At 35.4% G+C, this 13,368-nt stretch overlaps 2 protein-coding genes across 2 annotated transcripts in view; one reads left to right on the forward strand and one right to left on the reverse strand.

Annotated features, from left to right (window-relative positions):
• Positions 1-352: 352 nt before the first annotated feature.
• CAPAr (neuropeptides capa receptor) lies at positions 353-8,683 on the forward strand. The gene is made up of 6 exons (XM_074181441.1): positions 353-451; positions 3,604-3,915; positions 6,557-6,647; positions 6,722-6,941; positions 7,858-8,095; positions 8,236-8,683. Exons 2-6 carry the CDS (start codon positions 3,618-3,620, stop codon positions 8,601-8,603), a joined length of 1,215 nt encoding a protein of 404 aa, XP_074037542.1. The 5' UTR covers positions 353-451; positions 3,604-3,617; the 3' UTR covers positions 8,604-8,683.
• Positions 8,684-10,798: 2,115 nt separating this feature from the next.
• LOC111510592 (spondin-1) overlaps positions 10,799-13,368 on the reverse strand; it is a 48,234-nt gene continuing 45,664 nt past the window's right edge. Inside the window, 1 exon segment of the mRNA XM_074181440.1 lies at positions 10,799-11,001. Coding sequence (XP_074037541.1) covers positions 10,900-11,001 — 102 coding nt within the window. The 3' untranslated portion in view covers positions 10,799-10,899.

Consider the following 13,368-nt stretch of genomic DNA (forward strand, 5'->3'; position numbering starts at 1 on the left):
GAATTGCTGTACATTTTCTTAGCGAGACTGTGAATAGTATCATTCTGCTCGATCCAACAAACGAAAATATCGACCATTAAACGTGAAACAGAGAGATAATTCAGATCTACATATCACAGGGCTATAATTAATTTTGTCAATTATAGTTTCATCTTTGATAGCAATCGATGATAATGGTGATATGCACGACGTCTGCGGAAATTTTCATACGATTCTCTCTGCAAATGCTCATACTTTATTTATTAAACCAAAGAAATGAGCTGATTGTTTTATGAACTATAAAATAATTTAGAGGATTGCAGCTACGTAAATCATTTATGTGATAATTACTCTTTATCTTTGCCATTTATGTTTTCAGGAGATTGTTCACAGTAGTATATTAACCATTAAAACGAAATGCAGTGACAAATTTGAATTTTGGCTCAGAAAAATCTGTTCTCAAATTATTCAGGTATATATTTACTCATGTTTATAAAATTTACATCGATTTTGTTGAAGTGAAATAACATTTTGTGATGTACTTGTACAAATTCAGGTGAAGGTAGGAAAACACTATTAAGCACGCATGTGTACACAAAATAATAATATAGTCAATATTACACAGTATACAGAATGGAAGAATGAACCATGGTCGGTCATAAGAATCATCCTCTAATAGTGCATAAAATTGGAACTATTTAGAACCCTTGTGTTCTAGTTTTGACAACATTAGAACAGTGTCTCATTAAGGTAGTGATGCAATTCAAAAATAAACTATATAAACGTTTTGTTCCTTTGCTTCTTCGTGAGTATTAATAAACCCGATATAATTTTTGCAATGACTGTGTGTACCATGTGTACCAAAGAATGAATTGAAATGCTTTATCAGAACAGAGATCTATCTGGAATGAGTACAGTTACTTCCTGTACACTATCTGTTTAGATAGACGAAACAGGACTCTACAGAGAAGGCTCTATCCAGTATAATATAACAAGCTTCCAATAAAAAAAGTAGGAAACTTCCACAAAAGAATCCAGTATCGATTACGGCATTGTTGAAATTCAACATTCAACATTTTTGTCGTCTTCTGAAATAAATAGTGAATTATGTATAATGTTCTAGAATGATAACACCTGTGTTTTTGTATTCGAAATCCAATATGAAACTGCCATAGATTCCAACGGTGATAGTAGTCCTCTCCATAATCCTGACGAAGATAACCCACCTTCTGGAATCTTGTATCTTCCTAGGGACCTTCTTGAACTCGTTATGGCATTAGGTTTCCTCCATCTCATGAATAATTTGCATGGCGGATTTCTAGTACGTAGTCAGATGACTTTCTCACTGTTCTATGAAACAGGTTCCATCCATTTCATCAACCATTTATGTCAAATGTGGCCTTCACTGTTTGATGAAACAGATGTCCTTCATTTTATTATCCATTTTCAGGGTGGATTTTGAGTATGTCAGATGACTTCCTCACTGTTTTATAAAAAGTGTTTCCTCAATTTTATCAATCAATTTCAGGACGGATTTTGAGTATGTCAGATGTGATCCTCACGGTTTTATAAAACAGGTTTCTTTCATTTTATCAACCATCATCATGTCAGATTCTGAGTTTGTCAAATGTAGTCCTAACTGTTTTATAAAACGTGTTTCCTCCACCACATCAATCAATTTTAGGGTGGATTTTTAATATGTCGAATATGGCCTTCACTGTTCAATAAAATATATTTTCTCTATTTTATTAACCATTTCCAGGGTGAATTTTGAGTATGTCACATGACTTACTTACCGTTTTATAAAACCTGTTTCCTCAATTTTATCAACCAATTTCAGGACGGATTTTGGGTATGTCAGATGTGGTCCTCACTGTTTTATAAAACAGGTTTCTTTCATTTTTTCAACCATTTCCATGTCAGATTCTGAGTTTGTCAAATGTGGCCCTAACTGTTTTATAAAACGTGTTTCCTCCATCACATCTATCAGTTTCAGGGCGGATTTTGAGTATGTCAGATGACTTTCTCTCTGTGTTATGAAACAGGTTTCATCCATTCCATCAATCATTTCAATGGCAGATATTGAGTAGGTCAGATGTGATTCTCACTGTTTTATAAAACAGGTTTCTTTCATTTTATCAACCATTTCCATGTCAGATTCTGAGTTTGTCAAATGTTGTCCTAACTGTTTTATAAAACGTGTTTCCTCCATCACATCTATCAGTTTCAGGGCGGATTTTGAGTATGTTAGATGACTTTCTCACTGTTTTATGAAACACGTTTCATCCATTTCATCAATCATTTCAATGGCAGATATTGAGTAGGTCAGATGTGGTCCTCACTATTTCATAAAACAGGTTTCCTTCATCTCATCGATCATTTCCAAGGCAGATTTCGAGTATGTCAGATGTGGTCCTCCATTTTTCATAAAACAGGTTTCCTTCATCTCATCGATCATTTCCAAAGCAGATTTCGAGTATGTCAGATGTGGTCCTCACTGTTTTATAAAACAGGTTTTCTCCATTTCTTCAATTATTTTCGGGGCGGATTTCCAGTATTCCAGATGTGGTCCTCAGTATTTTATAAAACAGGCTTCTTTCTTTGAATTGAAAGGGTTATATTTTTAGGAGTGATTAATTTTTTGGGAAAGAAAGTTTTTAGCTTGCTACTACTCCATCTGATACAAAAAAAAAGGGATGAGTGAATCTTCTTTTTTTTGGTATCAGATGGAGTAGTAGAAAGCCAAAAACTTTCTTTCCCAAAAAAAGGCTTCTTTCATTTTATCAACCATTATCATGGCAGATTCTGAGTTTGTCAGATGTGGTCCTAACTGTTTTATAAAACAGGTTTTCTCCATTTCTTCAATTATTCTCAGGGCGGATTTTCAGTTTTTCAGATGTACATGTTTCTTTCATTTCATCAATCATTTTCATTTCGCATTTTGGGTTTGTCAGATGTGGTCCTCACTGTTTTATAAAACAGGTTTCTTTCATTTTGTCAACCATTTTCTAGGCAGATTTTGAGTATGTTATATGTGGTCCTCACTGTTTTATAAATCAGGTTTCCTCAATCTCATCGATCATTTCCAGGGCGGATTTCGAGTATGTCAGATGTGGTCCTCACTGCTTTATGAAACAAGTTTTCTCCATCTTTCCAATTATTTTCAGGGCGGATTTCCAGTATTTCAGATGGGGTCCTCACTATTTTATAAAACAGGTTTCTTTCATTTCATCAACCATTTTCATTGCGCATTTTGAGTATGTCAGATGACTTCCTTACTGTTTTATAAATCTGTTTCCTTAATTTCATCAATCGATTTCAGAACGGATTTTGAGTATATCATATATGGTCCTCACTGTTTTATAAAACCGGTTTCTTTCATTTTGTCAACCATTTCCATGGCGGATTTTGAGTATGTCCTCACTGTTTTATAAAACAGGTTTCCTCAATCCCATCGATTATTTTCAGGGCGGATTTCCAGTATTTCAGGTGTGTTCCTCACAATTTTATAAAACATGTTTCTTTCATTTCACTAACCATTTTCAGTGCGCATTTTCAGTATGTTAGATGACTTCCTCACTATTTCATAAAACGAATTTCCTCTATTTTATCAAATATTTTCAGGGCCGATTTTGAGTATGTCAAATGACTTCCTCACCCAAGAACAGTTTCTAGATTTGTGCACAAATAATGTACTGAACAGAACAAATGTCTCAATTACTCCCTGGGAATATATAGAATGTTTCAGAGGTCCTCAGGCACAGGATCTGAAAGTAGCTGTTGCTATTACAATAATCAATTGCATCATTTTTGTAACAGGAATAATTGGCAATGCTGCTGTGTGTTTTGTTATTTTCAAACACAAGTCACTGAATACGCCCACAGATTACTATTTGGTGAATTTGGCTGTGTCAGATATTACACTTCTGCTTTTTGGTGAGTACTATCTGTTTCTGTCTTATAAATATAGGTGAATTACTGTTATCGAGCTTGTCCTAATATAGACACTGTGGTCCAAACTGAGACATCCAGTTTTTTCAAAGACCTATATGAATCTTCATCATTTATGTTATGCGATTTTTTTTCATTCTCAAATTATGAATTCCCCAACATCATTTTTTCATGCATAAAATAGTAAGCTCTCTGATATAAAAGTAAGGCTCAAAAACTTCCATCGATATGAAGTGGATGTCTTGAGTTTTAATCTTCCTCTTTGAAGATGATCACTTGGTGATCGAAACACGTGTCGAGGTGTTAAAAATAACGATTTGGTGTTGGGAAAAAACTCCAGTAATATTCATCTGAGATGAGTCAAGTCTAGCCATTCTCCTTATGTGGCAACTCAGTTGGTGAGAAATGAACCGTGAATAGTGTTTCAGATCTCGCGTGGCTATGGCCAGTTTTTTTCAAGGACAAAACACAAGCTCTGTAGGAAAATCCTCAAGGCGCTCTAACAGCGGTGCCTGTGCGAAAGTAGCGATTCACATTGTATATTACAGTCGCGCGATGGGTATAGAGGTTCCTGACACAAGGTGCAGGGCCTGCCGCGAGGCGCTCGAGACCCTAATGCATTTGCTATCAGCATGTCCAGCATATGCAGTCTCGGCCTATATCCATCGACATAACGCGGCCCTAAGAGTGCTATATTACCATATACGGCACTCTTACGGTATTGACGACTCACCGGTGTTGCTTTACGCTCCGGGGGATATTGAATCCTTTGTGGGGAATGAGAAGTGCCAAATTTATTGGAACTATTCGTTCCCCACCCTCAGGCTCATACAAGCTAATAAGCCTGATGTAGTCCTTCTCGACCACCAGATTTGTTGTGGAGTTTTCAGCTCTTGGCGAGATGAATATCGTCTGAAAAGAGGAGGAAAAACGGATAAAATATCGAGATTTTCTCTTCGAACTCCGCAGACTCTATCCAGATCACTCTGTCAACATGGTTGTTCTGATTATTGGAGTCCTTGGTGGAGTGATGCCCTCTCTACTCTCGAATCTTGCCGCACTAAGGCAGAAATCTTAGCCGCACTGATCCAGAAGGCTGTCTCTCTTAGCTCACTGCGCTGGCTCAGGGCACATGATTCTCGGACCCAATGATCACTTACCCCAAGGTGTGGGAAGTGGCTCTTATTGATGGTTTCACACAATTACAACCAATCAAATGGCAGGATTCAGTATCTGCGTATGATAAATCATCGCGGAGATTGCTTTTTCATCCAACCGTAAGAACAAAAGACAAAGAGAGAAAAACAAAAAAAAAACAGTATGCTATCAAGAACAGTGCAACAAATATATACAGGGAAATTGAAATGCCAATACATGTATATGTATTATATGTATATGTACTTTGTTGAGCTTGGAGAAAGGTTGACTGATTTCGACATAATTCGATTCATTGGATCTATTTATTGTAAGAAGATATTTTTTCATCTTTCGTTTGAGGCTTCCTAATGGCAGAGGTTTATATTCAATGGGTATCCGATTATATGAGTAGGCAATATGCTAAGTGAAAGATCCGCGAAATACTGAAGTTTTATGCTGTGGTATTGTTAAATGTGTCCTGAATCTCAAGTTGAGATGGTGTACGTCAGTTCTAAAAGATATATGGTTTCGTGGTGTAACCTGGCAGATGTTTATATTTCTCCACATCATTATGAAATGAGGATTTCTTGACCAGAAAGTCGCTAAGAGTGCACAACTTCAAATTATTCTGTATATTCTAGCAATTTGCAAGGGGAGATGGGGTAACCTCAAGTTTCACCAAATGTTTCCCAACTAGGCACATAGTTTTTGTGATAAATAACAAGTTGAAAACAGTTGTATCGATGAGACAGAAGATTCAGCTTTACAGGTTTATCTCAAACTGTTTTTTTGTACAACGAGAGGTGAGTTCAGTAAATTGAGACTACACCTCCCCTTCAGAAGAGGTACATCCCATTTTCAATGAAACTCTACCTGAATTGAACTGTTTTCGCAATATGAACTCTAGCAATAATTCTATCTGATTAACAGTCATCGGATGTTTTTTGCTGTTTTTATCTTCCATAATAAGAAAAAAGAAGTTGAATCAATAGAGAATCTGCCACAGTATACTAAAGAGTAAACTGACTAGTTCACCCCTAATTGAGAGTTCAAAAAACCAATTACCTCTATTCAAATGTTTTTTCGAGACAGTTGACGTTTCACAAAGTGATCCCTTTTCGTGTCCAAAAAATTCACTTGTGAAAAACACCTTAAACAAAAAAGTTATTGAAGAAATATCGTTATATTTCATCAGAATATTTATCCAACACAAGAAATGTCTTTCAAAAAGTAACTGCTTAAATTCTATATTTTGAATGATACCTTTCCAGCACTGAAAGACTTGAATTATTTGACGAAAAAATGGCTTTCTTACGAGTAAAAAAAATCAGTGCGGCCCAAACAAAATACTCATAAAACAAAAAGACGTAACATACGAGCTCTACATTTATGTTTTCTATAAAATGTAAAATTTCGTGAGTGATTTAGATATTTCAATTCTATTGTCTTGAGCTGTAATTCTGCTCTAATATGCTAATGACTGTTTCAGGTCTTCCATATGACGTCATGCTATACTGGCATCAATACCCATGGATTTTCGGGCAGTACTTTTGCCAAGCAAGAGCGCTGTTTTCAGAAATGTGAGTACCACCACAAACTAGCTTTGAAAATCCTCTTCGAGCTTCGTGTTGAAGATATATTCATTCCATTGCAGGGCTTCATATGTTTCAGTCTTAACTGTGGTGGTTTTTTCGACTGAAAGATACGTCGCTATTTGTCATCCACTAATTAAAGTGGCTGTTTCTAGTCTACAGAGATGTCTGCGAATTATCTTGATTTTGTGGGTAGTCTCCTTCTTTTGTGCGCTGCCTTTCGCTATTCACAGTGGAGTGGATTATATCACTCATCCTGAAGAACCTCAAAACATAATTATGGTGAGAATTGATCAACATTTTGTGCGTAAAATTACATTTTTCAATATACGGGTTCAGATTTCATTGTTTTTGGCTTCTCTTTTCACCATCAGTTAATGAAATTGAGACAGAAAATAGTTACACGTATATCATTAAAATACAGCATTTTTTTTCCTATAAGTGAGAAACGAAGACAAACCATTGAATTTGGCGCTACTTTGAAAAAAAATTACAATAATCTAATAATAACAGAAAAATTACAAAGTTTCCACTGAACTGTTTCTGCATTCAAATCAAAATTCAGAATGGATAATTCCAACTTGTCAAAAACATTTTTCATTATACATTTTCGCCTTAATAAACAAAAAACTCCAAAATGGTACACAATTAAATAAAAGAAGCCCCTAATACCGTTCCTTGGGGGACTCCATATTCTATGGTAAACAGTAAGAACCAAGTGTTTGATTTATTATAACGAACTGTTTCCTATTAGAGAATTGGCTTTCTAGAAGTTTCAGCCGAAGTTCCCCTGAAGCAACATTTTCTATTACTTTAATCAGTTTCTCATGTAAATCTGACATGACAACTGACCGTTGCGTTGTCCTCCAAGACAGCCTCTGAAATATTTTTAAAAACTGAATGATAAATCATATATTTCTATATATTCTATATTATTCAGTGCTTTCAATAACGTAGTATATTTTTTATGTGTTTGCATTTTATTGTATTCTCATTCATCTTATTGTAATTTTGTTATTATTTATATACCTCATTGTACAAATAGTTCCTGAGTCAATTGAAGTATCGAAAGCTAGAACATAAAAAAAATTCTCATTTTTTTGCTCCGAATTCAAAACCTGATCCAACCTAACTTTCTCGACTTAGCCAATCTTGCTAACCTCTCGTGCTTCCTGTTTCGTCATTTTCTATTTTTCAGGAGTCAGCGTTCTGCGCAATGACAGCACAACCTGAAAACATTCCACTGACTGAAGTTAGTTCGATTGTGTTTTTCGTTATTCCTATGGCCGTTATACTTTACCAGTATGTCAAAATGGGAATTGTGATACGAAGATCAGCGAAAAGTCAATCTTCTTTGGGTAGAGGTATTAGCGGCTCAGTGCATGGGAGGAATAAAAGACACCAAGAGCAACGTAATAATGTAGTAAAAATGTTATGTTAGTATCATGAAATGCTGAAAAAAAATACAAGAAGAATAAATTTAACGACACATTGCTCAAATCAAACGATTTTCATAATGGCGCAGTGGGTAGGGCTGTATTCAATATATCAATAGTGATTCCTGTGTTTGTTTCAGCTTTCATTGCGCTAGGTTTTTTCGTATGCTGGTGTCCTTTTCATATACAGAGGCTACTTTCAGTGTACATGAATAATTCAAACGACTTCGATGAACTGAACTACTGGATGTATACCGTAGCAGGAGTCCTGTACTACATATCATCTACTGTAAATCCAATCGTTTACAATGTGATGTCGAATCGAATGCGGAACGCTTTCAGGCAAGTGATCTGTGGTGTTGAAATCAGGGGGATGAAGAGGCTCAGCAGGCGTAGTACTATTCCTACGTATACTTCGGATCGGTTGTCAAATGTTTTTGTTGACGAAGAGGAAGCCTTGAATTTTGGTAAAACACCCAGTCTTCAACCAATTCTGGAAAAAGCTTGAGTTTGACCTGAAACAGTTTCGAATATTTTGTTACTCAATACTTGCATATATATCAATATTGAAGTAAATATATAACGCATCAGTTTATTTTCTCTTTCGGAAATACTAGGTCGGAACAATTTAAAAAAATTGAACTTACTAAATGATTCATCTGCATCCCAGAAAGAGTGAGAGAACTTCTCAAGAAAATGGGACACTGTCAAATGTAACAGTTTCCCACCTTTGGATCCAAAGGTACCACGAGCACAAAAAAGGCATACATAAACCCAATAACACATAAATCAAACCTTGCAACATACGCCATACAAAAACATAACTTTTCCACACCAGAGAACATAAAACTCATGAAACAAGTCAATAAAGTAAACCGTATAGACATCTGGGAAAACTTAAACATCCGTAAATTCTACAGTCATAATTCACTTATCGAGCAGCAAATACAAATCAATACACAACAAGACCTAGCATTCAATATACTACACAATACAGTATACATTCCTAGAAACAGTGAACCTAGAGAAAATACAACACGAAGGATATTAACTGATATAACCCAAATACAGGCAAATTTACCTGCAGTAGCTGAACTAAGGCGTTCTAACCGCATAAAGAAACAAACAAGAAGATAAAACGTTCACTTTGAGTAGAGCCAAGATGATAGCACAGCCAGCTATCGAAAGCGCTCGCATATATTTAATAGTTATGAAGTTATGAGCTGTTGAGGTGGTATCCATTACATATTAGTGAAAGCTTATAAGTTTTTGGAAATATTCTCCAGTATTAATTTATTTTTTCATTCCCTTCGCAGACAGCTGTTCTCTTGGCTCAGGAATATATATCCCTAGTTGTTTGGACTAATAAAGTTAGAAAAATGAATGAATCTGAAGTAAATTACTCTATAATAGGGGAGCCCAAGCGGGTATTTCGAGATTTACTAAAGCGCGGCAGATTAATATACATGGGGATACCTTGTACCCGGTTAAGTACCTCCACCAAATATGAGCCCCATATATAAGGCCGCCTGTGAGGGATAAAGGATCAGATTAGTAAAAAAAAATTGATCATCAGAAATTCTCGAGCGCGTCAGATTAAGGTAGGGTGAGTTAATTACCTGCTAAAAAGTGTATATTCCAGTAATCTGACAATTTGAGAGTGACGTAACGAAAGGGGAGGGCAGCAAAGTTGTAAAAAAATAACTTCATTTTGACATTCTCGAGCGTAGCTGATTTTTTTTTATTTTGAAGTAGATAATTCAAGGATAACGAAAAATATATAATATGACGATTTCCGCAAGCCGAATTCTTTTGGCATGACGCCATCACAGCTGATCACAGAGACTCGTTCGTGATGAAGATGATGATTAATTAATCAATTAGGAACTTTCTATGTTTTTTACCACTTTTATTTGTAACTAACGTTACTGCAGTTTCGTCCTATAAGGACATTTTCAAACTTATACAATATATAAGTTTGAAAGTTTAATTTCTCTTTTCTTCATTAATTAATCAATTGATTATAAAAAATTTAATTTTTTTGAGCATTTAAAAAAATTATTTTCTTGTAAATACAAGTATTCTACTTAAAAAACATACAGTCTTTTATTTGCATGCTATTTTCTGACCTTTTCAATTATTTAAGTTCAATGAATTAAAAAACGAATTAAAAAAAATATTGTTTTTGTCAGATTAAGCGAATCTTTCTAGATAATCGTCAGATTATGAGACATCACGTCTAAAACATAAAGATGTACTATATATATCTCAATCTGACGCGCTTGAATATTTCAAAATGGCGAATTTTTTTGTACATTATAATAATGGCCGCGAGTTTGCGTCAGATCGAAATCGTCAGAATATTGAATGAGAGCTTTTTTTGTTGCACTTAACACCCCCTTAGAAAATCTGACGCGATCGAATACATTTTTTTTCTTTTCACTTTTAACCCTTACGTACAACCACCCATATCATGCAAACTATCAGATTAACATACCAACATTATTAAAAATACGTAGGACATTGATGCATCGTGGGCTCCCCTGCCCCTGATAATTTGATGATGTCTTGGAATAACTTTAAGGAATTTTGTTAGCAACAACAAAATTTGTCACAAATTATAGCTTTTGGCTGGCCTCTTTTCGGTATCATCAGATATCACAACATATTTTTTTTGATTTGAGTTGAGTGAGTTGAAACATAAAACTCAAACCTAATTTTATTGAATTATTATATTCTACATTATCTCTACTCTTACAACTTATTCTTGACATGATATCATGTAACTATTTTTTTATCTAATGCTACTCGAATATCTTTAGTTGATAATTGTAGCAAGGTATTTTGCAACGTTTCCTTTTCAACAATTTTTTCGGGCAGGCTTTTCCTCCGTTCCGTGGATAACTCTGAAAATAACGATAATTTTAATAACATTCATGTTATTTTCTAATATAAGTGTAAAAGATGAATATTTCGAAATAAAATCTCATAATATTCATCTCTCCCAACAAACTTCACCATAGGTTTTACAAAATACCTGTCGGAAAACAACTACTTTCCTGGCTAATACCATGCTGCATATAGAATTATATCCGACAGACATTTGTGCAAAATTCCCCACAGAGGCTAGTCTCGCAGATGTTTTTCGTTCATCCAGCAGCAGGATCATGTTGAAATTATTCGAGTAGATCACCTGTAGACCGCAGTTTTGAGGTATTACGTTTCTTCAGTACAGGAAAGATCCAATCCAAACAGCAAATTGCCTGGGATTCAGTTAATTTCAACGCGGCTCGACTGCACGTATGAAACCTACGTCTGAGAGAATGATTGTTGGATAGTAACAACTGCATTTCGTGAACAAAACCGGTGTGCATTGAAATAATGCATGATTTAATGTAAGAAATACACTTCTCTGAGAAATTAACGCACCACTTCAAGGAATCAATTTTTTATCTGTAGTCAGAGGAGAAATAATAAATGAAACATTCTCAAAGTTAAACTACGTTGTATCAGTGAGTGTACTAATCATTGCCGAGGGTTGACGTAACACTGAAAAAAAAGTAAATTACAAATAAAATATTGTTGGAAAAAAGTTGACAGAAACATATAGAAAAGTGTCAATAACGAGTACTTCCACCTTTACCACGTATAACAGCATCACATCATTGGTCCATGCTCAGAATGATGCTTCTTATTTCATCCTGGTCCAGTCCTCTCCAAACCTGAATCAGTTTCTCCCCCAGTTCCTGCAGGTTCTTTGGTTGAATCAAGGATAACCCAGATATTTTCTATTGGATTTAAATCCGGGCTACGTGCAGGCCATTACACGGTGTTAATTTCAACCTCTTCGAGGAAATTTCTCACTATCTGTGTAGCATGAGGTCTCGCGTTGTCTTGCATAAGTAAGAAATTTTGTCCGATATAAGGAGCAAATAGTACTACGTGTTGCTCCAAGATCTCCATTATGTACCATTCAGCTGAAACGGACCCATTGTGTATGACCACGAGGTCCGTACGCGCGGTTAAAGAAATATCACCCCACACCATAACGGACCTCTACCAAGTAACGTGGTTTGTGGAAGTTACATTGAGCATATCGTTCGTTAGGGCGTCGTCGTTATGGTGTAAACAAAATCGGGACTCATCAATGAATAACACTCGTTTTCAGTCAGCCTCTAACCCAGTGCTTCTCAAACTGCGGTATGCGTACCTCTTGGGGGTACGCGGGACCAACAAAATAAAACAAACCTTAAAATTTAAATGATTTCAGTTATAACGGAGCCTTCACGAGAACTTTTCGCTTCATACTGAAGTATGATGGCTTTCACGGGGAAATGTTTTGTCTCGTGTGTTTGAACTCCACAAAAAATTACATACTTTTTCTATCAAACACAAATCGCATTTGTCTTCAGTACTTACTGAATTTGATTGGCTTTTGAAGCTGGCATATTTGAGTGATATTTTTGAAAAACTCAACATCTGGAACTTGTCCATGCAGGGCAGTATCTCTGATATTTTTTATGTAGGAAAGAAAACTGATGCAATGGTAAAAAAGATCAATCTCTGGGAAAAAGAAATACAAAAAAACAACTGTGAGCCTTTCGAAAGATTGCACAAATTTTTGCAAGATAATGAGACAAACCTATCTGATACTAAACTCAAGAGTCAAATGGGCCAGCACTTGAATACACTGCAGATCCGGATAAGAGAGTACTTTCCACCTTTGAAGGAACAGTATGACTAGATACGTGACCACTACGGAACCTAAATATTGGTGAAAAGTAGCAGCTCATTGAAGTTTCGCCTGATCCCACATTGAAAAACAAATATTTTAGTTCTGGTAATACATTGTTGAATTTCTGGATCGGTGTTGGAAAGGAACACAAAGAACTGTCTAGCACCTCTGGTAAATTTCTTGTTGGGTTTTCCACCACTTATTTATGTGAAAGAGGTTTTTCAAGTTTAACATATCTTAAGAGTAAATAAAGAAACAAATTGAATGTTGAGGAAGATTTGAGATTATATTTAACCAAGTTGAAACCTAATATTGATGAACTGTGCAAACAGAAACAAGCTCACCCTTCTTACTAATTTCTTTTGAAGTAGGAGCTTTTTATTTTTTTAGGTTTGTGTGTTTTGAATGTAATGAAATGTACATTATAAAATAATGTAATAAAATGTATGTAAGCAATATATCTTTGTTTTCATTCAAACATGACAATTAATTGAGTTACACGTGCTAAAACTATACAAAATAAAAGGCTGACAACTCG

The sequence above is a fragment of the Leptinotarsa decemlineata genome, unplaced genomic scaffold (genome assembly GCF_025532065.1).
Source record: "Leptinotarsa decemlineata unplaced genomic scaffold, Ldec_3_MD MMD2_tig00026314_RagTag_RagTag, whole genome shotgun sequence".
Classification (NCBI taxonomy): Eukaryota; Metazoa; Arthropoda; class Insecta; order Coleoptera; family Chrysomelidae; genus Leptinotarsa; species Leptinotarsa decemlineata.